At 46.0% G+C, this 23,701-nt stretch overlaps 1 protein-coding gene across 4 annotated transcripts in view; it reads left to right on the top strand.

The window, feature by feature from the left end:
• The first annotated feature begins 18,254 nt into the window (after positions 1-18,254).
• Positions 18,255-23,701, top strand: part of DRD2 (dopamine receptor D2) — a 67,304-nt gene continuing 61,857 nt past the window's right edge. The window contains exon 1 of one of the 4 annotated variants that reach the window (XM_034933709.3): positions 18,255-19,328. In XM_034933709.3, the coding sequence (XP_034789600.1) occupies positions 19,219-19,328 (110 nt within the window). In that variant the 5' untranslated portion in view covers positions 18,255-19,218. Of the gene's footprint in view, positions 19,329-19,705; positions 19,912-20,175; positions 20,758-23,701 lie in introns of those variants that run through there. The other 3 variants (XM_034933708.3, XM_034933714.3, XM_055094852.2) reach the window with 3 other exon arrangements.

The raw sequence follows: 23,701 nt of genomic DNA, 5'->3' as shown, positions 1-23,701 counted from the left end.
TGATTCCTGCCATAAGAGAATGAAGAGTGGGTGACGGTGGTGACATGAGAGGTGCAGAGGACTTGGTCTGTGGTGGAGGTGGGTGTCAGAGGAGACTCATCTGAGGAAGTGATGTCTCTGTTGAGAGCTAAAAGATGAATGGATAAGGGTGCTCAGGCAGTGGAGAGTGTGCTAGGCAGCGGAATGAGGATGTACAAAAGCACAGAGGCAAAGAGCGTGACAAGTTCAAAAAACCTGAAGACGTTCAGTTTGGCCAGAAAGAGGAGCAACAGTGAAGGGGCTTTAAGCAGGAAGAAGCTGGAAAGGGGCAAGGAGCCCTGAGGGAATAATTCAGGATGCATGCAAAGACTCACCAAAGCATCATTTATGGTTATAATATCTGATGATTGGAGACAACTTAGATGTCAAACAATGGGTCACCAGTGGCACCAATACAATAGAACACTGTATGACTATAAAAACAATGCTGTGGATGACTATTTATTGATGTGAAGAGATGCTGAATGTTATATTGTCAAATTAAAAACCAGCATATTGGAGAGCCTTGCAAAAAAAATCAGCATATATAATATAAAATGTACACACTGGACACAGTGGCTCATGGCTGTAATCCCGGCACTTTGGAAGGCTTGAGACCAGGAGTTTGAGGCTGGCCTGGGCAACATAGCGAGACCCCGTCTCCACAAAAGCCAAGAACACTAGCTAAGCATGGCAGCTAGCTAATGTGCTTATAGTCCCAGCTACTCAGGAGACTGAAGCAGGAAGATTGCTTGAGCCCAGGAGTTCGAGGCTGCAGTGAGCTATGATCAGGGCAGTATACTCCAGCCTGGGCGACAGAGGGAGACATTGTCTCTAAAATATATACATACATTAGTAAAATAAAATAAAATTGTATGCACAGTTTGATCTTATTTTTATTTTAAAAATTATGCAAAGATTCTGGAAAAATACATACCCAGTTAACTATACTTATCTCTTGGTGCTGGGGTTGCAGACGAATTTCATTCTTTCCTTTTTGCTCTACTGTAGTTTATACCATACTTCATCTGTGTGCAAGTATGGCCTGGATAATAAGGAAGTCAAAGTTATAAAATATAAAATCTCTGAAATGTAAGCTTAAAAAATTTAGTGCCAGGAAAGTCTTGGTTTCCCTATCAAGCATGAAGAAATTATTCAAAATTGAGAAGAAGCTAGTGTAAATGCAATTGACATGGAATATCAATTTAGACATTTATGAGCTCCAACGAACTCTGCATGCTTATTCAGAAGGTGTCCACTCCCCTCCCCAACGGGCTACCATTTCCAGCCACATGCACCAGTTGCTGAGCCCCAGGCAGCGCCAGCTTCTCATGGAAATCTTTAATTCTTGTTCTACCACCTTCTTGGTTCTCTAGTTTTATTTCAGAAGCTTCTTAACCTATTAGGATCTGCAAGCAGATAAGCTTATAACACTACGCTAAGGTCTGTTCAAGGCCTTCTGGGTATCAATAAATTCCAGTGGGTTCACACAACTTTGGGGAAATAGACATCTTCTTCTGGTCCTACTAGTATGTGGCTCACTTTAGGACCTCAGCACACACACCCAGCATGATAAATGTGCATCACCATCTTGCAGAGCCTTGGAGTAGAAAAAGAGAAGCTGGTAAACTTCCTCCTTTCTGAAACTTAACATGTTTCCTTTTTGCCATGGTTACCTGTAATCAGAGTCAATCTGATGCTATTGAATTATTACGGAGAAAGAGTTGCTATTTGAATTCAGTGCTTTGAATTCAATTGATCTTTGAATAAGGAGCTTCTGCAGTGATGTGGACCCTCTGCCTAAAGTGGACCAACATTCTTTCTGTCCCTTGAAAGACACGTGTTGTCCCTGTTCCCATCCCTGTGTTCATGCAGGTCCTCTCACTAGGAAATCCTGCTTTGCTGCACTTTCTGTCTATCCCAATGCTACTGATCCGTCATGACACAGATCAAGTTTCACCTGTGTGAAGGCTTCCCTGATGCTACAATTTTCATGCATCTAGATTCTATGTGCTCCTTGAAAAGAGCATAGATGTTGCCACTGGAAGTCATAAGATCTAGTTGTAACTTTACTACTTACTACTTGAGTGATCTTGTGAAATTTACTTACCCTTTAAGAACGTCAGTTTTTTTGTTTGTTTGTTTGTTTCATGGAGACATTGAATAACAGGGCACAGGATTACAGAATATTACAATTTAAGTGCCTTAATTACCAAACGCTACATGTATTCAACAAACATTTGTTAAGTACCAACTAGGCAAGTGACACTGCACTAGGCATTACCCAAATGCTGGTTTTGTTATAAGAAGAAATAATAGTTTTCTAGGGAATTTAGCAAATTACATTGTTTTGTGCTTTTAATGTTTCACCTATGAATGTCCTGTTAAGTCTTTTTTGTATTTTGTATGTTAATTTTTTGTATTGCCAAATATTTATCAAATTCTTATTATGAGCCTAGTGGGGATAAAATGGTGGATAATAATGTTCCCTCCTGCAGCTGTGTGGATTTAAAAAATGGGGAACAATTGAAGATTTTAAGCAAGGGAGTAATTTGATGGGATTTGTGCTTTTAAAATATGATGCTTTTTCCAAGTAATTGAAACTTTCTCCCCTTCTTTGCTTGTCTAAGTTCTGTCCATTTTTGTTTATCAAGTTTGATGTCACTTTCTATTGGGATACTTCTCTGATGTCCAAATTTGGATTTTGGGCCCTCTGTCTGTACCTGTCTGTACCTTTTCTTTTCTACCCTCTGTGCAGCTCTAATGACATGGGTTGTAAAAGTTTGGGTACTTGTCTGTGTGTCCCTAGACCATGAACTCCTGATGAGACATTTCTGGGTTATGGAAGAAAGAGTGTTTACTAACTGAGAGACCTGGAGGAGAGTCAATATCTGTAGGGAAGTGCCAAGTTTTAGTTAAACTGGGAAGAGAGGAGGCCACTTGGTTGAGGAGTCTGGGGGAACATGAACATTTGTTTACCACAGAGTTGATTCTAAAGGAGACTGTGGGCTCTTGCGTTGTGAGGGAGGAAGTCCAAGGGAGTGGGTGAGGAGAGCTAAGCCCAGGGGCAAGGCAGACTGAGTTCGTTCAAGAGAGAGGTCCTGGGTCATTCTTGAAAGAGGAAATCCAAGGCCAGGAGAGCACACTGGCGATGGGTTTAGTTAGTGCCCAGTACTCTTACCATGTGGAGAGAACAACAGCCCTAACTCACCAGAAAAGTATAAGGCCTTTAAGAAATGCTTAAAGTATACCTCAACAAAGTTGGAGGGAAAACTGCAACAAAAAAGGGACAAATGCTTTATAAAATAAATAAATGTCTAAAGAAAATACTAGGTTTATGAATTACCTTCTCCTGCATCAGAAAGAGCAGTGGCTCTAATCTTCTGGCCCACACAAAGGAAGGCCCAGTAGGTGCCTGGCCATGGCCACCTGACCTCTGTTGCTGTCAAGGCTTGGGAATTACCTGTCCAGAAATCCAAGAACCTTTGCTTATGAGTTTTGATTTCTCATTAACCTTTATAGGGTTTTCCCTGATAATTAACACATATTATTTACCAGTTGGTCTTCTCCAATTAAGATGATAATTAGCTTCCATGTTCTACCAGCCATTCTATGAAAAAGAGCTTAATGAAACAATCCAGACATATAATGACATTAACAAGAGAGGAGCCCATAGGGAGGAGGAGGATTTGAAATGTTTAACAGTTGAGCGGAGAGTCATGGGATTTCAGGGCAAACACAGACCCCATATGGGCTGTCATATATCCCATGGCATGGGAAGGAGAGTGTGGGTCAGTTGGGAAGATTGGGTGTTTTTTTTTTTTTTGCCTTGGCAGGTCATAGAAACAGGAAGCTGGTGCATGCAACAGGGTGGGCTATAGGCTTTGATAGAATGGTGGCTAACAACAACAACTGGTATTTGTCAGATGTCTACACTGTGCATGGCATAATGTCAGGTGATCTACAAGCTTTACGTCAATGGATTCTTACTGAAACCCTTTGAGGTAAGTATTTTACTTAGCTGTGTATTACTGACAAAACAACTGAGGCTCAAAGAGGTTAAGTAACTTACCTAAGGTCATGCAGCTATTAAGTAGCGAAGCTGAGACTAGAACCCTGGGTGAGCCAAGGTATGCTCCTCCATGTGGTGGGAGATTGATAGAAAGCAAAGAGGTTTGGGGGACAATGGTGCCTGCCTCTAAAGCCATGTGGCTGCCACAAAAATGGCTTGGCCCAACAGTGGCAAGTATATGGCACATATACAGCCTGTCAGTCCCTCCAGCTATTACCCCTGCTAGACATTTCTAGTTTATCATGATCTCTCCCGCTGAGCACAGATGTGGCCTCATACTCCTTCTCACCACAGCATTGCAGGCAGCCACTAAGTCAATCAGAACTGACATGTCAGATGAAACCACTTTGCCATTCCTAACTTAGATGCTCTGTAAAAACATGAGTGGCAAAGCATCGGGCTCAGAGTTTGCAGGAACCAGCCCTAGATCCTGGTTCTTCCTCTTCCAGCAGTTCCCAGAGCTTATCGCACCATCTGTGAAATATGAAGTATTGTTGTGAGGATTCAATGGAGTAATATCTGCTGATGTGCGAACCACAGAGCCTGCAGGAGAGTAAGTCGTGGGGAAGGGCTGGCTTCCTTCTTTTACAATGGCAGTCAGTATGTTCAGGCTTATGTCAGGGCCAAGGATGGGTTTCTCAGTCTTAGAAACCTCCCTGGTGGGGAAAGGCTGTGACACAGTAGCCTAGATCCCAGGGAATACATGGAGAGGTGGAGTGTCCAGGGGTGAGGACCGAGAGTAGCTAGAGTGACTGATGTGCTGGAGAACAGTCCAGCTGGGTGTGGAGGGAGGCCCATGGAAGAGAGGGGCAAAGAAGCCATTTCCAGCAAAAACCAAGAAGAATCCTTGGGCTGGACCCCACCTGGATACAAATCCAAATCTATACCAGCCAATGTGAGCCAGGCAAGGTGGCCTGAGCTGAGGCTTCAGGAACCCTGGGATAAAGAATGTGTGCTAGACAAACAGAATGTGTCTTGCTTGGCCTTTTCACTATTTTCCATTTAGGCTGTGTTTGGTTTTCCTTTAGTTTTCTAAAGTTTCAAAATACCAACTTCTTTATTGATTTAAGAGGAAAAGGGAAACTCTCTATACAAAAGAAGGAAGGTGGGAAGGTTCAGAGTGGCCTATGCCGAGAGTCCTGAGGGCACTGACCACCCTGGGGGCAATGAGAAGAGCCATGGAGCTGGAGAAGCCAAAGAGAGGACAAGCAGAGTGAAGGGGAGGTATTCAGGAAAGCAGTTGTCAGTAGACTTCCATGTCTTTTGCTACCTTTGATTTAAGTCTCCTTCTGCCAGGTTAAGTAGAGCACTGCATGTCCCTCTTGAGTTCCAGTGTCCTGCCATCCCATGTAGCCCTTCCGAGTCTTGACTTTGAGTTGATGGAGGTGAGAGAGATCTAGAAAGAGCTCTTACTGGGTAACGTGAGCAAGTCAGGAAACTCAGCTCAGAGCACCAGATCTGGGCAAAAGGGGTGGATCTGAGTCTTAAGGAGAAGGAAGGAAACCACTGTTCAGAACTGGGTTTCAGTTTAGGGTGGTGTTAGTCCTTTCTGATGCAAAGGACTGGAGGCTTTCTTGATCATCTTCAGTAAGTGTGTATGTGTGTGTGTGCTTGGAGTAAGGGAAGAAGTATTGAAAGGAAGAACATGGAAATAAGGTAATTAGAAACCTCAACTACATGGCCAGGTGTCAAGAGTGCCAGGGAGAGTTTAGTAATCAGGCCTTGCAAGAAGAAAAGAAACTAATATCCTGGTGGATTTTTTGGAGACCAGAACTGGAAGACTGGGCAAAGTTCCAGTCACTCTAGGGATTAGGATCAATTTTCATCTTCACAGAAGTGTTTTCTGCTCTGCATGTCTGCTTCTTTGTGTTATTTACTTTACAGGATATGGACCAATGCCCTCACCCTACTCATATCTTTGGCTTATTTATAATTTTGGTTTACTCATAAACATCACTTACTCATGATTGCTCATGGTTCTTGCCTTCTTTTGACCTCTCTCTGCATCAGTTTCTGCTCCCAATGCCAACTGAATAATTCTCTTTAAAGAATCTCATAGTTTACATTTCTAACAGATAAAATCTAAATGGTCCAGCTAATCATAATTGTCTCCATTGAGAAAGAACTTTTCAGTCAGACCACCTCATGGATTGTCTGCCCTGGGCTGTCAACGATGAGAGAAGAAGTTTCTTATTGGAGGCAGCATGGGACTGTGCAACTGTGCAGCAGGTCTGTGTCCTATCTCTGTCCACATTGGAAGCTCTCATAGGGCAAGGCCTGGGAACTGAGCAGTTCTCTGCATGCTCCTTTTGAGAGCATCCCAACTTCTGTAGGGTCTTGATCTTCATCCATAATGATGACTGGGTTCATTTACCTCACCTTACTCTCAGCAGCCTCTACCCTAATAGCTGGATTTTTAATCTGGCGCTCTACCAGTCAGAGTCCTAGCAGGACACATGAAAATCATATGCAAGACATACGAAAATCATATGCAAGGCATATGCAAATCATAGGATCAATTGAGAAGAGTTTAGAGAAAAAAAAAAAGACCACAGCTGGGCATGGTGGCTCATGCCTTAATCCCAGCACTTTGGGAGGCCGAGGTGGGTGGATCACCTGAGGTCAGGAGTTCGAGACCAGCCTGGCCAACCTGGTGAAACCTCATCTCTACTAAAACTACAAAAATTAGCTGGGCATGGTGGTGGGCACCTGTAATCCCAACTACTTGGGAGGCTGAGGCAGGAGAATCACTTGAACCTGGGAGGCGGAGGTTGCAGTCAGCCATTGCACCATTGCACTCCAGCCTGGGCGATTCTAGGACTGGTGACAGTGGGGCTCCATTACAACTTGAAGGACCTGAAGGGGCCAAGAAAGGAGCAGTTACCAGGAGGGAGGAAGAAGGAGAGTGAGAGCGAGAGGCGTACAGAAGCTGTGACCTGTGGCCTAGAGTTGCAGGCTCCCCCATCCCCCCGGAGTGATCTAGAGACTGACCCTGACCTCGTTCTCTCTCCCTCTGATTTCCTTCCTGTATTCCAACCCAGTGCTCAGGAAGGCAGAGTGTGAGGGGGCCTTGATTCAGTCTACATGGATCAGCTCCTAGGGTGTGAGCAGGGTGAAGGGCAGAAAGGAGACCTGGAAGGACAAATCTGAGATGTCCAGCACAGGGCTTTCCTCCCTGGCAGTGGTCTTGAATTTAGAATTTGAGCACTGTTCAGCTGGTACCTACATTTCCTGGTTTGAGTTTTGCAAATCTATACTCCATGGCTGGCAGACAGCCAGGGAGAGAAGGCAGCCAGCAGTATGGGTCGCACGATGTTGAGGGTGCATACCCCAGGGGATGGAAGGTGTAAGGCATGGAAGGCGAGACAACCTGGAAGGCAGAAGTTGATGTGTGGAAGCCTGGGCAACAGGTAACAGGTCAGTGGTGCCATCATGGGAACAAGAAGGTCCAACTTGGAGGGACATAGGTCATCCACCTGGTTAGTTGGGCACAGCCATGAGGTCTCTCAGGGAGGATTCAGAGTCCTCAGCAGATAGATTTAGCTCAACATTTATTCTTTTCTTTTTTTTTTAATTTCAGTAGGTTTTTTGGGAATAGGTGGTGTTTGGTTACATGAATAAGTTCTTTAGTGGTGATTTCTGAAATTTTGGTGTGCCCATCACTCAAACAGTGTACACTGTACACAATGTGTAGTCTTCTATCCCATGTTACCCCCTTTAAGAAATGCTTAATGTATACCTCCCCCAAGTCCCCTAAGTCCAATGTACAATTCTTACGCCTTTGAGTCCTCATAGCTTAGCTCCCATATATGAATGAGAACATGTGATGTTTGGTTTTCCATTTCTGAGTTACTTCGCTTAGAATAATAGTGTCCAATTCCATCCAGGTTGCTGCGAATGCCATTATTTTGTTTCTTTTCATGGCTGAGTAGTATTCCATCATGAATGTGTATATATATATAATATATATATATAATGTATATATATATTATATATACACACCATATATATATTATGTATATATATATTATATATACACACCATATATATATATTATGTATATATATATAAAATATTTGCTTTATCCAGTCATTGATAGATGAGCATTTGGGTTGGTTCCATATTTTTACAATTGCAAATTGTGCCGCTATAAACATGCATGTGCAAGTATCCTTTTTGTATAATGACTTCTTGTAATCTGGGTAGATTCCTAGTAGTGGGATTTTCTTTAAGGAATCTCCACTCTGGATTTTCCATAGTGGTTGTACTAGTTTACATTCCCACCAACAGTGTAAAAGTGTTTCCTTTTCACCACATCCATGCCAACATCTGTTATTTTTTGATTTTTTGATTATGGCCATTCTTGCAGGAGTGTGGTGGTATCACATTGTGGTTTTGATTTGCATCATTTTGCATTAATGATTTTGATCATTAGTGATGTTGAGCATTTTTCCATATGCGTGTTGGTCATTTGTATGTCTTCATTTGAGAATTGTCTATTCATGTCCTTGGCCCACTTTTTGATGGGATTTTTTTTTTCTTGCTAGTTTGTTTGAGTTCTTTATAGATTCTGGATATTAGTTCTTTGTCAGATGTACAGATCGTGAAGATTTTCTCCTACTATGTGCGTTTTCTGTTAACTCTGCTGCTGATTTCTTTTGTTGTGCAGAAGATTTTAGTTGAATTAAGTCCCATCTATTTATCTTTGTTTTTGTTGCATTTGCATCTAGGTTCTTGGTCATGAACTCTTTGCCTAAGCCAATGTCTAGAAAGGTTTTTCCAACGTTATCTTCTAGCATCTTTATGGTTTCAGGCCTTAGATTTAAGTCTTTAATCCATCTTGAGCTGATTTTTGCATAAGGTGAGAGATGAGGACCTAGTTTCATTCTTCTGTACGTGGCTTGCCAATTATCCCAGCACCATTTGTTGTATAGAGTGTCCTTTCCCACTTTATGTTTTTGTTTGCTTTGTCAAAGATCAGTTGGCTGTAAATATTTGGCTTTATTTCTGGATTCTCTCTTCTGTTCCATTGGTCTATGTGCCTATTTTTATATCAGTACCATGCTGTTTTGGTGACTATGGCCTAGTAGTATAGTGTGAAGTCAGGTAATGTGATTCCTCCAGTTTTGTTTTGTTTTTGTTTCTGTTTTTGCTTAGTCTTGCTTTGGCTATGTGGGCTATTTTTTGGTCCCATATGAATTTTAGAATTTTTTTCTAATTCTGTGAAAAATGATGGTGGTATTTTGATGGGAATTGCATTGAATCTGTAGATTGCTTTTGGCAGTAAGGTCATTTCTTTTCTTTTCTTTTTTTTTTTTTGAGATGGAATCTTGCTCTGTCACCCAGGCTGGAGTGCAATGGCATGATCTTGGCTCACTGCAAGCTCCTCCTCCCGGGTTCACCCCATTCTACCTCCTCAGCCTCCCAAGTAGCTGGGACTACAGGTACCCGCCACCACGCTCAGCTAATTTTTTGTATTTTTAGTAGAGACGGGTTTCACTGTGTCACCCAGGATGGTCTCGATCTCCTGACCTCATGATCTGCCCTCCTCGGCCTCCAAAAGTGCTGGGATTACAAGCATGAGCCACTGCGCCCGGCCACGGTATGATCATTTTCACAATATTGATTCTACAAATCTGCGAGCACGGGATGTATTTCCATTTGTTTGTGTTGTCTGTGATTTCTTTCAGCTGTGTTTTGTAGCCATGTTTTCCTTGTAGAGGTCTTTCATGTCCTTGGTTAGGTATATTCCTAAGTATTGTATTTATTTATTTATTTATTTTGCAGCTATTGTGAAAGGGATTGAGTTCTTGATTTGATTCTCAGCTTGGTTGCTGTTGATGAACAACAGCAGCTCAACATTTATTAAGTGATCTTCTCTGCTTCTAGCACCATGTGAGGCACTGAGAAACTAAAGATGGATAACAAAGTCTTTTCCAGTAATTTCAATATAATGTGAAGTGTGATTAGATAGTGTGCCCAAGGGCTCTGGGGGCCCCATCTGAGACTTTCGGGGAGAAGGAGGCTTGGGCCCCTCCAGAAAGTTAAGTGAGAGTCAGACTAAGTAAGGAGGGAATAACATCCCAGCCAGAAGGAATGGTAGAAGAAAACATGAATGCAAGTGCCCATGGTAAGGTCAGGCATTGCTGTGAAGTGGGAGGTAAAACATTGTTGAGAGATGCGACTGGAGATGTGGGTGGAGAAGGCAGGCCATGGCAGGCTGGGAGCAGACAGAGGCACACACTTCACTGTGTGGCCAATGGGCAAGCCTTGAAGGGTTTTAAGAGATGTCCAATGTGATCATGTCTGTATGTGGATGGCCCTCTGGAGGCTAGGCCCAAGCTGGATCAATGGGTAAGTCTAGAGACAGAGAGAGCAGTGAGGAGGTAATTAAATAGTCCAAGTGGGAGAGGATGAGGCCTGAGCTAGGCAGGAATGAAAGCTGGAGCTGCCCCTGCAGAGCCCAACAGGGAGCAGTCATGCTCAGAAATCCCCCTGCCCTCCTCGGCTGGCATGGTGGGAATGTATTACTGCTGATGCCCCTGAGGCAGGGTGGCTTTCCCCACCTGTCTGGCTGGGCACCAATTTGCCCTAAACTGTACTTAAGACTGTCATGACATAAGCAAATGAAATTGCCTATAGGTGATTATAGGATTATCTGAAGGGCTCAGGGAAATCCAGGTGCTTCTCAGTTTTCCAACCTGAGTGGCAAAGAGATCAGACGGCCCCTCTGGGAAGGTTTGCTGGATACTGCTGGGAGCTGGGAAGGGTGGGGAAGGATGAGGAGGGATGCCGTCTCCCTAGGTGGAGAGCTTCACATGCACTCTGTGACAGCCACAAGGGCGAAGGGCATACTCATGGAAGCAGATGGGCTTACCTCACAGCTCCTACTAACTCGCCTGCCTGAGAGGTCAGGCACATCACTAAAAATAGCAAACCCCAATTACAGAGTACTTCCTAGGGCCAAGGCAATCTTTCTCAAGGTGTTCCCATAGACAGGATCACATATAATTACCACAAAAACTTTTACGAGTAGATCTGAGGGAAGGTGAATCAAATGGAAGAGTCAGTCCCTGGCTCTGAGGGAAGGCTGGGAACATGGACAAAGAAATTTCTGCTCTGGGACTTCTGGGCCCCTTCTCTCTAATCCAAACAGCCCAGGAGTGCAGACAGGGCTGGAGTGACCAGTGGGCTGGCCCCTTTCTAACCTATCTCTGAAAATGAGAAGGGGCAGTGCCCAAAGCACAAGCATGTCGAAGTACAAAGATGGCCAGTTATGGCTTTTGTCTCTTCCCTCTCTCCATCTTCTGCCATTCTTCTGCTACCTCCCACATCCTCTCTCCTTTTCTTCTTTCTTATATCCACAAGATATCTGGCATCATCTATCTACTTTCAAAAACCCCTGCAGTCAGGCCCACCTGTACAGCCCCCATCTATCCAGATGCTGAGCAAAAGGATGTCCTCTCCCCATCCCTCCCTCCATCAAAACTTTCACACCCCCAGTGCCTGGAAAGCAATCTCTGTTAACCAGGTCACACTCAGGTATGTGTAACAGAAAAATCACCCTTAAATTTCCACCCTTACATTTGCTCACTGAGCCAAATTATTAATTGGGACTAAGTAACTGGGGAGGTTTCTTTTAACAGACACTTGTTGCGAGTCTGCCCTGTGTCAGGTTCTGTGCTGGGGGCATGGAGGGACACAGGTGAGCTGTAGGATTTCACACTTTAGTTGAGAAGCAAGACAGGAACACAAATGACAGTGTAATCAATGTCACAAAGAGGTACAGGTCTTTATTAATACTGGGGTGCGGGAAATGAGGAAAGGCCTCATGGAACTCAACTATGTGAGTTGGGCCTTGAAAAACCAGCAGGAAATGGATGTATGGATGCAGGGAAGAGGGCTCTCAGGCATTTCAGACAATGGTAGTATGTGTCTGGAGGTGGACCTGGAACAAGTACCCAGAAGACAACAGGTGATCCCAAAGTGTGAGGAAGATGCTTCTGCTCGAAGAAGGCAGAGAAAGGGGTTCCTTTAAATTTCATCCCTCACTTTTTTCCTGCAGGAGAAGGACTCAAGGTCTGCAATGATTTTTCTTCCATCCTCACAGGATTTCCCACCCATCCCAGTCCCTCCCTCACTGGATGAAGGGGCTGGACAAAGGGGCTGTCTTGTCTTTCCCCCATCTTGACTGAGAGCTTGCCTTGAACCATCTCCTAGCAAATCAGCTCCCACCTGACTCTCCAGCTTTGTGGGCAGACCCACCCATCATCAGCTCTGACCAGGTGCAGGTGACAGACCTGGAGGGCTCTATGGGGTCTCAGAGCAACACCCCAACATTTCTCAATGGCTCCTTTCCTTCCCCCCTGGTATGACCCCCACAAATACTTGGTTTCTATAACTGTAATAATAGTTCTCCCTCTGAATAGCTTACCCACTATTTATGCCTAATTACCATGTAGCACAATAATGATTATGTATAACACTAAATGTGTCAGATTAACTTTGCTCAAAGTTTTGCTTCATTACAACACCAAACTCGATTCATGTGCATTGAGTATTTAACCTCTCTGGGCTTCAACTCCCACATATGCGAAATGAGGGGTAGGGATTATTTCAGTGCTTCCCCTGCTGCTTGGTGTTCAGTATCACTGGTTGGCTTTTTAGAAACACAGAAGGCTAACCCCGACCCCTTAAATTATAATGTAACGGTTCTGGCATTGGGCCCCCATATCTATATTTTTCTTTTAGTTTCCCAGGGATTTCTATTAAATCCAATCCAAAGATTGACATATGGGAAACTCTGGAGTAGGTCATCTCTGCCACCCTTTCCAAACCTCATTGATTCATTTATTGATTCACTCACTGGGAGGGGCAAGTACCAGCAATGAGGCTGGAAAGAGGCAAGGATGGATGTGGTGTTAGCATGATTAGAATTTATCTCAAAGGCAACAGGAAAGACTTTGAAGGGGAGTAAGTAGGATGACATCATCAGATTTATGTTTAAGAGGCAGCATTGTTTTGCAGTGTGGAACATGGGCTGGAGTAAGGACAGCAGCAGAAGGCTTCATAATCATCTGCATGGGACAAGATGATGGCTGGACTGGAGTGGTGGCAGTGGGGGTGGAGTGAGTGGGTGGATCTGTGTAGCATTCAGAATGTAGAATAAGCAGAGCTCGGCTTTATTTTTTCCTTTGGATCCGGGATATGGTGATTTGTTGTTTCGCTGCACCACCTCTGTCCTCTTCCTATACTGTAGAATCCCTGTGTGGGTCTTGGTGGCAGGCAGAGCCCTCACCCCACTGAAAGGTGCAGCTCATAGCCCTGCTCAACCAATGAGTGGCAGCTGCCTCAGATTTTGACTGAGGAGCTAGTGACTCAGAGAAGCAAGGACTCTGGAGAATCAATCCTAGAGGTAGTACCAGTAGCCACAACTTTCAGTTTTCCAGGAACAGCATAACAGGGTGCCAGGGGGTTGCCAGTGTCTGGTACCAGCCAAGGTGGAGATGCCATCTGGTGCCCTGTATTTAGCTATGATAGCTAAGTTCTCACTGGACTGCTGCTCCAGCTTGATTTTGGTTGAAAGCCTAACAGTAGCTAGCTTTATTCTCCCTGCCTGTTTTACAAGTCTGGTTCTCTAATCTCTATGATTCTGTGAGCTACTACAATATTTTCCATGAATTCCTTTTCTGCTTAAACTGTCAGAATTGTTTGTTTCTCACATTCGTGTTCCCGACTGCTACCCTGATTGTATTGGAGGAAGAGGGGATATGAACAGTTGGATGGTGTGGTCCTCAGAGATGAGAAACACAGGCAGAGGGTCAGGTGTGAGCAGAAGAACCCCAAGTGCTGCTGGTTGTAGACTAAAAATGCCTTTGCTCCTTATTCACTCACCCTCAATAAAGAAGGAGCCGAGACTGAGTTTTTCTTCTCCATTGAGAGCTTTCTTTGAACTGCACAGCTCCATTCAGAAACTGAATGGTTGAATGGTCCTTGCATTTGCAGACTTTCTGAAATCTAACATCCTAGTTTCATTGCCTGCTCTCATCCTCATAATCTTCCAAGTGCTCTCCCCAAATTAACAACATTCTTGCCATCACAAGACTATTGGAAGGTAAATAAGATCACAGATGAGAAAGTGCTTTGTCATCTATGGAAAGGACTGAAGAACTTCAAGGCAGTAGATTGTACTTACCTAAATACAACTTCAGAAGTTATATGTAGATTGCTTTCTAACTTTGATCACTTTCCCACCTATTTACTTGGTAGTTTACGAGATGTTTTACTTTGTTTTCACATAGATTGGCAACTGCAGTAACCACTGAAACACAAGAATTTTTTTTTTTTTTTTTTTTTGTGACAGAATTTCACTCTTGTTGCCCAGGCTGAAGTGCAATGGCACAGTCTCGGCTCACTGCAACCTCCACTTCCCGGTTCAAGTGATCCTCCTGCCTCAGCCTCCCAACTAGCTGGGATTACAGGAGCCCACCACCATGCCCGGCTAATTTATTTTTAGTGGAGATGGGGTTTCACTATGTTGGCCAGGCTGGTCTTGAACTCCTGACCTCAGGTGATCCACCCACCTCGGCCTTCCAAAGTGCTGGGATTACAAGTATGAGCCACTGCGCATTTTAAGTGCATAGTTCAGTAGGATTAAGTACATTCACGTTGTGTAAGCATCACTACCGCTCCACTTTAGAGCCAGCCTCGATCTCCCAAAGTACCGGGATTACAGGCGTGAACAACCACGCATTTTAAGTGCATAGTTCAGTAGCATTAAGTACATTCATATTATTGTGTAAGCATCACCACCACTCCACTTTAGAACATTCTTCATGTTCTCATAACGAAACCCCATACCCATCAAATATGTCCCCATTTGTCCCTGCCTCCAGCCTCTGGCCACCACCAATTCACTCTCTGTCTCTGTAGATTGACTCTAGATACCTCATATAAGTGGCATTGTACAGTATATGTCCTTTTGTAACTGGCTTATTTCACTTGGCACAATGTCTTCAAGATTCCATGAGGTAGCAGGTGTGAGAATTTCTCTCCTTTGTTAAGACCTAATAATATTCCTTTGCATGTAAATACCACATCTTGTTTATCCATGTTGATGGACACATGGCTTGTTTCCACCTTTTGGCTATTGTGCATAGTGCTGCTATGAACATAGGTGTGGAAATGAGGTGTATATTTTTATGACCTCTTCCCATCAAGCAATTAAATTTCTAATATGAATAATTGCACTCTGAGTTATCTGTTCTGTAACTCTGAAGAACTGTGTAACAGAATTTCTTAAAGTGAGTCATCCCTGTATTCTCTTTACTCTTTCAAAATAGGAGGCAGCAAAGAACAAATGTCCATTTCACACCCAGGTGGAAAGGCCCATTAGAGTCTACCAGTGAGGAAATCATTTTCTAAGGGTGATTACACACGCAGATGTCAAAACCCTCAGGTAACTCTCTGCTCTCCTGCCTTGGTTGGACAGTGCCCTGAACTTCTGTCCTTCTCAGAAGATTCTCCCCTTGCCCACCCTTCTCTGGGGTCTACCATCTCGACTACCTTCAGTCCCTTCCCTAGATTATCCTACATGGGGCTGTAGATCCCTCAATAACAACAATATCCAAGAATTCCACACCTCTCTAAGGTTTTCTGCATTTGAGGGATGTAATAAAGTACAAAAAAGATGATTTTTTTTTTGCCCCATACTTTCTTTGACCCAGATAGATTGCTGTTCTACTGCTCCCCAAGTCATTTGCAAATGGCACAAGAACTAAGACAAAAGAAGAGGATGAGAAAAGAGAAATTCCAAGAGCTTGGAAATGGGGGCTCAGTTTTTATCTACAAAGTGGGTTAAGAAATGGAGAACTGTAACACCATATAGAAGATGTCTGTATTTCCTGCGTCACTTCTCCAGTTGAAGTTTTCTGTAAGGGGGGAAGACCCATGGAATATCAATATGTGTGGGCTGTCGTTCCCACTTATTCTTCATGATAGCACTGCAATGTGGCTGTCCATCCCCATTTCACAATCCAGAAAACTGAGCCCCGGAGCCATTCAGAATTTCCCAAGGTTGTGGAGTTTAGATGGGAACAAACTTCTGTGTGACTCCAGTGTTGCTACTGACATGACCCCGCTCTGCCTTCCCCACCTTTCAGATGAGAGCATTTCCCTTGATTTCTGTGAGATGATTTTTAGAAGGGGACTGTGACAGTCTGTTCTCTCTGGGGGTACATCAGAGTTTGAAGGAGATCAGCAAGGGTCCCCCCTCTTTCTAAGCTGCAGCGAGCAGTTCTTGGAGCTCGGGAGGAAGTTCTAGCTCTCCCTTATTCTCTGTTGGCTTTCTCCTTTGTTTCTCATTACAATGGGCCAACAAAACCCCCATCTGTCCCTAACTCATTTCCTAGCCCTGCCTGAATGTCTTTGCTCCCCCCAATTCATATGTTGAAATCCTAAGCCCCAGGATTATAAAATTAGAAAGTGAGCCTGTAATCCCAGCACTTTGAGAGGCCAAGGCAGGCGGATCACCTGAGGTCAGGAGTTCGAGACCAGCCTGAGCAAAATGGAGAAACCCCATCTCTACTGAAAATACAAAATTAGCTGGGTATGGTGGCGCATACTTGTAATCCCAGCTACTCGGGAGGCTGAGGCAGAAGAATCACTTGAACCCGGGAGGCGGAGGTTGCGGTGAGCCAAGATAGCACCATTGCACTCCAGCCTAGGCAACAAGAGCAAAACTCTGTAAAACAAAACAAAACAAAACAAAACAAAACACAAAACAAAACAAAACAAAAAACAAAGGGAAAGTGAGGCCTTTGGGCAGTGAGGAGGTCATGAGGACAGAAGAAGACACAGCCCTCATAAATAGGATGGATGAGTCCCCTTGTAAAAGAGGCCCAAGAGCACTCATCCACCCCTTCCACCATGTGTGAACACAGTGAGAAAATGCCATCTATGAAACAGAAAGCTGGCTCTCACCAGACGCCAACTCTGCCAGCACCTTAATATTGGACTTCCCAGCCTCCAGAACTGTGAGAAATAAATTCTGTTTGTAAACCACACAGTTTACGGTATTTTGTTATACTAATAGCATCCCAGATGGACTAAGACAACCCCTAATACCCACTACTACTTATTTCCTTACAACTTTCAACAATGAAAAGGGTAGAAATAAATGAAAGATTTAGGAGGTACATCAGGTGGAACTTCCTGACTCCAAGGAGGTAAAGAATTCAAAGAGGCTGTTGTAGATCCTTTTTCAGGAAAGCTATAAGGCAAAGGGACACCCTGCCCCCACCCCGCCCACTTGGACTGGGCACACTCCTGCCTAGAGGCAGGGGGAGGCACCAAACGACCTCCAGAGGGCCCTGCTAGCCCAGAAAGCTGGGAGCCTCTGGTGCAGCCGCTGCTTGGCCGCAGATGTTCCCTGTCATCAATCACACAGTGCATCTGTTTGCTGTGCCGCTTGTTTAAAGAGTGAGGCGTTTGCTAATTGGAAACTAAAAGATCCATCCGTCTCACTCACAGCCAGCATGAAATCCACTCAGCCATGTAAGATTGGGGTAAAAAAGGCAGCGCAGAGCTACAGTGTCCTTGTGTGGGTGCACCTTATGGAGCTCATCTTCTTCCTGCTTCTGCCTCCTGATGAACAGGGCTCCCCTCCCCACCCCAGAGCAGCCAGGGATGGCCCATATTACCATTGTCTAACATGTCCTCATCTATTTTTCTCAGTAAAGCTCAGAGATCGTTATTTTAAGTCCCCACTTAAAAATGGAGAAACTGAGACTTCGCGAGATCAGGCAATTTAGGCAAGCCCACACAACAGGTAGGTGACCAAGGCGGGACACCAATCCAGGTGCTCTGGCTAGTCTGACCCATCCCTGAACCTATGTAGAGGTGCTGAGTTGGGAGGTACCAAATATCTCCTTATGTGGATTAAACCTAGGAAAGAATGGTCCAAGGTTATACAAGGGAAACACTGGGATGTCAACCATATCTGTAATGGCTGATCCCTTAAAGGCAAGTATGGCAACATTCTAGGACTCCTATTGGTGTAATATCTCCCTACAGAGCCTGCAGGCAAATGGAGGCCAGTCCAGATCAGCAAGATCCAGGGGCAGGAGCTGGGAAGAGTCATGGTGGGGTGAGGTGGGGAGCCCACAGCTTCCTCTGCTCCCGTGCCTCCAGAGATGGCTGCATTTGAGAGAGGTGCTGTTTTGTGCCTCTGGAGAGGGGGACGGTTCAGTGCTGGACTCTGTGGGATTTGCAAGGACACCCCATCTCTCTGGGACTCAGTTCTCCCTTCTGAGGTGAGGCGGAATTGGATGAATGTTAAGGTCCTTTCCAGCCCTCACTTTCTATAATTGTGTGTGTCATTGGAGGAAATGCTGAGATGAAGTTAATCCTTGTGGCCCAGAGAGGCTGGATTCCAGCCATGCAGGGCCGACTCCCTGCTCTGCAGAGTCAGTCCTCTGACCCTGCTCTTCCCTCTCCCTGGAGTGTTGTGCCACCTTCTCCCCTTGGGAACTGGTGTTGCTCCTTCAATGCCCGGTTCCTGTAAAGTCTCGCTTTTTTGTGCTTCACAGCACCTGTTTAAGCCTCAGTTATTTCCCTGGGGGTCCCCTCTCTGGATTGCCAGGGTGCGGGATCAGGGGCCTGGTTTTCTTTCTGTGTGTGACTTCTGAATCTGACACAGAATCTGGCAAACTGAGGACAGTTGGTAACTAATTGCTGCAGAAGAAAGAAAAGAAAGAGAAAGAAAAAGAAAGGAAGGAAGGAAGAAAGAGAAAGAAAGAAAGGAAAGAAAGAAAGAAAGAAAGAAAGAAAGAAAGAAAGAAAAGAAAGAAAAGGAGAGAGGAAGAAAAGGGGAGAAGAACGAGGTTCCTCTGCAGCCCAAATGACAGTGGGCAGGGTAGCAGCGGAACACCCTTCACCACTCTATCTCTTTCTCCCTCTCCCCACTCCCTGCCTCACACACCTCAGTTTGGAGTCAAGGGTGAGCTGGAACCCCTGAGGCCTCGTTTTGCATTTCCATGTCTGGTCAACTCCAAACAGGCTTTTTCCTTTGGATGAGTCCAGCAATAGAACTGACTACATAGATTCCAAGACCTGAAGTCAGAAAACGGATGCGGACCTCTTCCAACACCTCCTCTCCTTGCCTGACTTGCTGGATGGGTGGTGCCTCCCGCAACCCTTGGCTTCTGAGTCCTCAAAGGAGAAGACTGGCGAGCAGACGGTGAGGACCCAGCCTGCAATCACAGCTTGTTACTCTGGGAGTGGGTGGGAGCGCAGTGGGCGGTCGAGGGTTGCGTTCCCGCCTCAAAACAAGGGATGGCGGAATCCCCCAACCCCTCCTACCCGTTCCAGGCCGGGGATCGCCGAGGAGGTAAAGCTCCTTTGGTGGGGGGCGGGGGCGGGGCCTGTCTCAGGGGCGGGGACCGGGGCACCTCCCTCCCGCGCTCCCCGCGCTCGGGCGCCGCGGAGCTGTCCAGCTTCAGTGCCGAACCGGCAGCCTCCCGCGCGCACCGCGCCGCCTCCGCCCCGTCCCCGTGCTCCCTCCTGCCCGCCCGCCCCGCGCCCGGCCCCGCCCCGCCCCGCCCCGCCGCGGCCCGTCCACTGCTCCCCGCGGGCCAGAGCCGGCCGAGCGGCTGCCCGCCGGGGCTCTGAACGGCGCGGCGGGGCCGGGAGCCAGGGACCGGCCGAGGAGAGTGGCGGCCCCGGACGGCTGCCGGAGGGGCGGCCGCGCGTGGATGCGGCGGGAGCTGGAAGCCTCAAGCAGCCGGCGCCGTCTCTGCCCCGGGGCGCCCTATGGCTTGAAGGTAAGCACCGGCCGGATGGAGCGGCGGGCGACTCAGTGTCACGGGGAGAAGAGGAGGGACCTCCAAGGGGAGCGAGGCCAGGACCAGAAGTTTGTGCGGCCACTCCTGGCCGCCTGCTCGGGAGCGCCTGCCTGGGATCCGGCTCTGCATGGGCTCCCCGTCGGGCGGGGGCGGAGGGCGTCTGGAGCCCGCGGCTGCTATCCCCTCTCCCTCCTTCTCAGTAGACTCCTCGCCACTTAGAAGGGAATCCTCTCCCCGAGCACGAGCGGGCGCAGCTGGGGCAGCCTCCCCGCGGGGCGCCCAGGGCAGCACGGCGGAGCCGCGGCATCGGAGGGCGGGAGGGCGGCCGCTCCCCACAATCTCGGGAGGGCACTTCCCCCAGCACCCAAGCGCGAGACCCGGGGCTCGCGGCCAGAGTTTCCGACTTCTTCCGGAGGAAGAAGGGCTGTTTTTGGCAACTCTGTGTTGGTGCGACCTGACCCTTTTCAGTTTCTAAGGCAGAAGCTAAGGATGGGGGAGAGGCAGATTCTGGCTGGATTCTCCCGCTCCCACGGTTGCCGCTGTCCTTGGTCCTGAACTTTCGTTCTTCTTCGCCTTCTCTTGGGTTGACACCTAGTCGGGGAGGGAGTCTTGGGTGCCAGAACCGTTTCTACCCGGGAGTGCAGGCGACGGTGGCGGCAGTAGCGGAGGGTGACCGCCCGGCTCTCGGCCCGGCTCTATGATGGACCGAGAGCCCCTCTGGGGTGGTATGCGGAGACAAGAGACACCTCTAAGCACCAGACAGAGCGCTTTCCTATCCCTGTCTGAGGCGGGCAGCCCTTGAGTGCTTCCTTTTGAAGAGCAGAGGTAAGAGGGTGCGTGTGCGTCTACATAACAGGCTTCACCATGGACACAAGTCACAGCAGTGCAGCTCCGTGGGGACAGGCGCTTGCTCTCAGCCACAAGGAAGCTGTCTGAGCAAGTCACTGTTGCCCCACCTGGCACCCCACTACTTTTTTTTCGGTGGCTCTTGAGGTTGGGTGAGGGGGTGAGGGAGTGAGGTGCAAGGCACTTTGTGGATCCCACTCCAGATCCTTCTGCAGATCCAAGCCTTTCTGTATTTTGACCAGGCTACAAACCTTTTAGGCCAATCCTTGCTCCTCCTTAGGGAGCTAGATGTTCAACGATTCTCCCCACTCCCACCCTGCTTCAAATGCAAATATGCATGCTTATCTCTGATTCATCCTGCAGCATTAGGACCACTTGAAAAAGAAATCATGCTTATCGTCTTTCCCTCATGCAGCTGTTTGATGAGGGTGGCCAGATAGAGAGACTGTGGTCAGCCTGACCAGTTTCAAGAAAATCAGCAAGCTGGGTTTCAGTCCCTGCCTTGGACTTCCCTCCTTAGTGTTCAAAATTCCTGGATTATTTGTTGCAGGGGGTTTTGATGCCATCTCTGAATGCAGACATCTGACAAGGAAGTGGTTTGGGAGGGTTAGACCTAAAGCCAAATGAGGGCCAGGGTAGTCCCAGCTCTTAAAGATCATTGAGTTCCTTCTACCTTCCCTGCACGGCCTGAGGTGCCCAGAAAATGGAGAGGTTCTGATTTGTTGTAGAAGTCCGGGCAGCATTTCTCTAAGGGTTTTTTTCTTTTTAATGAATTCCCTGAGAAGCTGGTTAAAAATGCGTATTTTTGCTTCTTCCTTGAAAAACTGCTGAATGAGAATCTCAAGCGGAGGCCCAGGAAATTTATATTTTAACAATGTTTCTGAGTGATTCATGTGTACACTGAATTAGCAAATTACCTCCCAAAAAGTTGAGACTCCTTAGAGAGTCTGTATACATTTTGAAAATGGAAAGCAAGTTTATTTTACATAAAATTGGTAGCAGGTATTCTATCTGAGAAAATCCCTTGAAGATATAAAAATGCATTTCTAAGAGTTAAAAGAATCATGTACCTTGGCAACCATTTGCTGATATCTTAAATATTCCTAAATTTCATACATTTGAAATTTATAAAATTAAGGTATTTAATCTCACCCTTTGTCTCCTGCTGTTATACCTGTTAAATTCTTCAAGTGTGAGACTGTTGGTAGAAAGACCATCCTCCTGATTAAATCTTTGCTGAAATTAAGGATGCAATCCAATCTCCTCTCCCCCAGGATCTTCCTGGGCTTTTCTTCTTTCTAAAATTTTTGGCCCTTTTAAGGAATCACCAATATGGCTTCAGGTTGACTTATGTAAATACTAACTGTCCCTCTATGGGGATCAACTCAGTGTTTCCCTCCTGCCCTCCCCTCTGGGTGAGTTATTGTCTTTCATTATGCATGTGCTGTGATCTGTTAACCTAAGTGCTCCTGAAATGCCAAGGAGTGATTAGTTCAGCCTAGTAGCACGTCATGCTCCCCAAGGCTGGTAGCCACTCATGCCCTGCTGGAACTGACATATTGACTGTATTGATTTGGTTCTTTTGTTCCATAAGCAAGGAGGCTTGTAGGGGTAAAAAGGCTAGTAATGATGCTTGTGGGCTAGTTAGTCTTGTACCTTCACCTACAAGGGTGGATTATTTCTGTCTAGAAAATGCAATTATCTTGAGAATGATATAGGAGAATCTGAAATTGAGACAAACGCTTCTGTTCTTTCTTTGATACTATGAGAAACAAATGGGAACTTAGGGTCATTAGAAATATGGCCTCACATACTCCTGAGATTGTCTTGCTGAAGCCGGACTGGTCTGGGGTCACCATTCTCTGAATAAACAAGTATAAGGGGAAAGACATGGGGACTCTGCCTGGAGAGAATGGTTTCCATCTCCCCTGCAAGTAAAAGTTACATTTTAGTGTTAACAAAAAAGTGTGGCTGTGAAGATAGCACTGTGTGTATGTGTGTGTGTTTGTGTGTGTTTGCATACACGTGCATGCACACATATAAGCACATCGCCCAGGAGAGACAGATATGATGAGACTTCCTTGAGCCAATCCTGTGTTGGCACCCACCACTTCTCCCCACTTTGTGGCTTAATACCTATGAATCTCCAACAGTGAAGGTGCTTCAACACCTAGGAAGAGAGAAGAATCAAGTTGAGGTTTTATAATGCCAGAACCCTAAGTCATATTTGTAATATCTCCCAGAATCAAGTTCTATATCAGCAGGTTACCGTTACCTAAGAGTTGAGGTCTTGAAAATAGCTTAGAACAGCAGCCCAGTCATTTGCATTTTCCTGGGATATAGTTTATAGGACTTTAGATTCTTAGGTTATCTTCTTGGGCTCCTCAGAGGTCATGCCAGATGCTCCTGACTCCAAACAGGGAAGCTGTTTCCTTAGTCCAGAAATACAATGATCTTTCTTCTTTTATTAAAGTTCTCCTAAATAGAACTTTTTCCAGTAAATTTTCCAGTTTCTGAACACCAGGACTGGACTCAGCAACCGAAGCTTCTCCATCCTACCAGGTACTCTGCTTAGCAGGGAGCATCCTGCATATAGGAAACACTTGGAAACCATGGGCAGCAGAAAGGACACAGGTTGATTCAACTTCTCAGCAGGCACCCTCCTTTGTAGGTAGCCTCTTACTTAGCTGAACCCCAGCACCATTTTCCCTCCTCTCACCTCCAGTAAGGCATTTTGTGGCCTTGGAAGGACCTTGGGATTAGGTATAAGCCCTTCTGCTCTCCAGAATATACCATGGAGCCACTAAGGATGCACAAATTGCTTATTTACCAATTTGAGCAGTAGACTAATGTTATCTCTGGCCTTTTAAATTACTCTAATGGTGTTGGAATCTAATATTAATATACTTTTGCCTCTCACCTG

This window comes from Pan paniscus, chromosome 9 (genome assembly GCF_029289425.2).
Source record: "Pan paniscus chromosome 9, NHGRI_mPanPan1-v2.0_pri, whole genome shotgun sequence".
NCBI lineage: Eukaryota > Metazoa > Chordata > Mammalia > Primates > Hominidae > Pan > Pan paniscus.
Note: the sequence above shows the minus strand (reverse complement) of the source record. Positions and strands in the feature narration are given on the sequence as shown.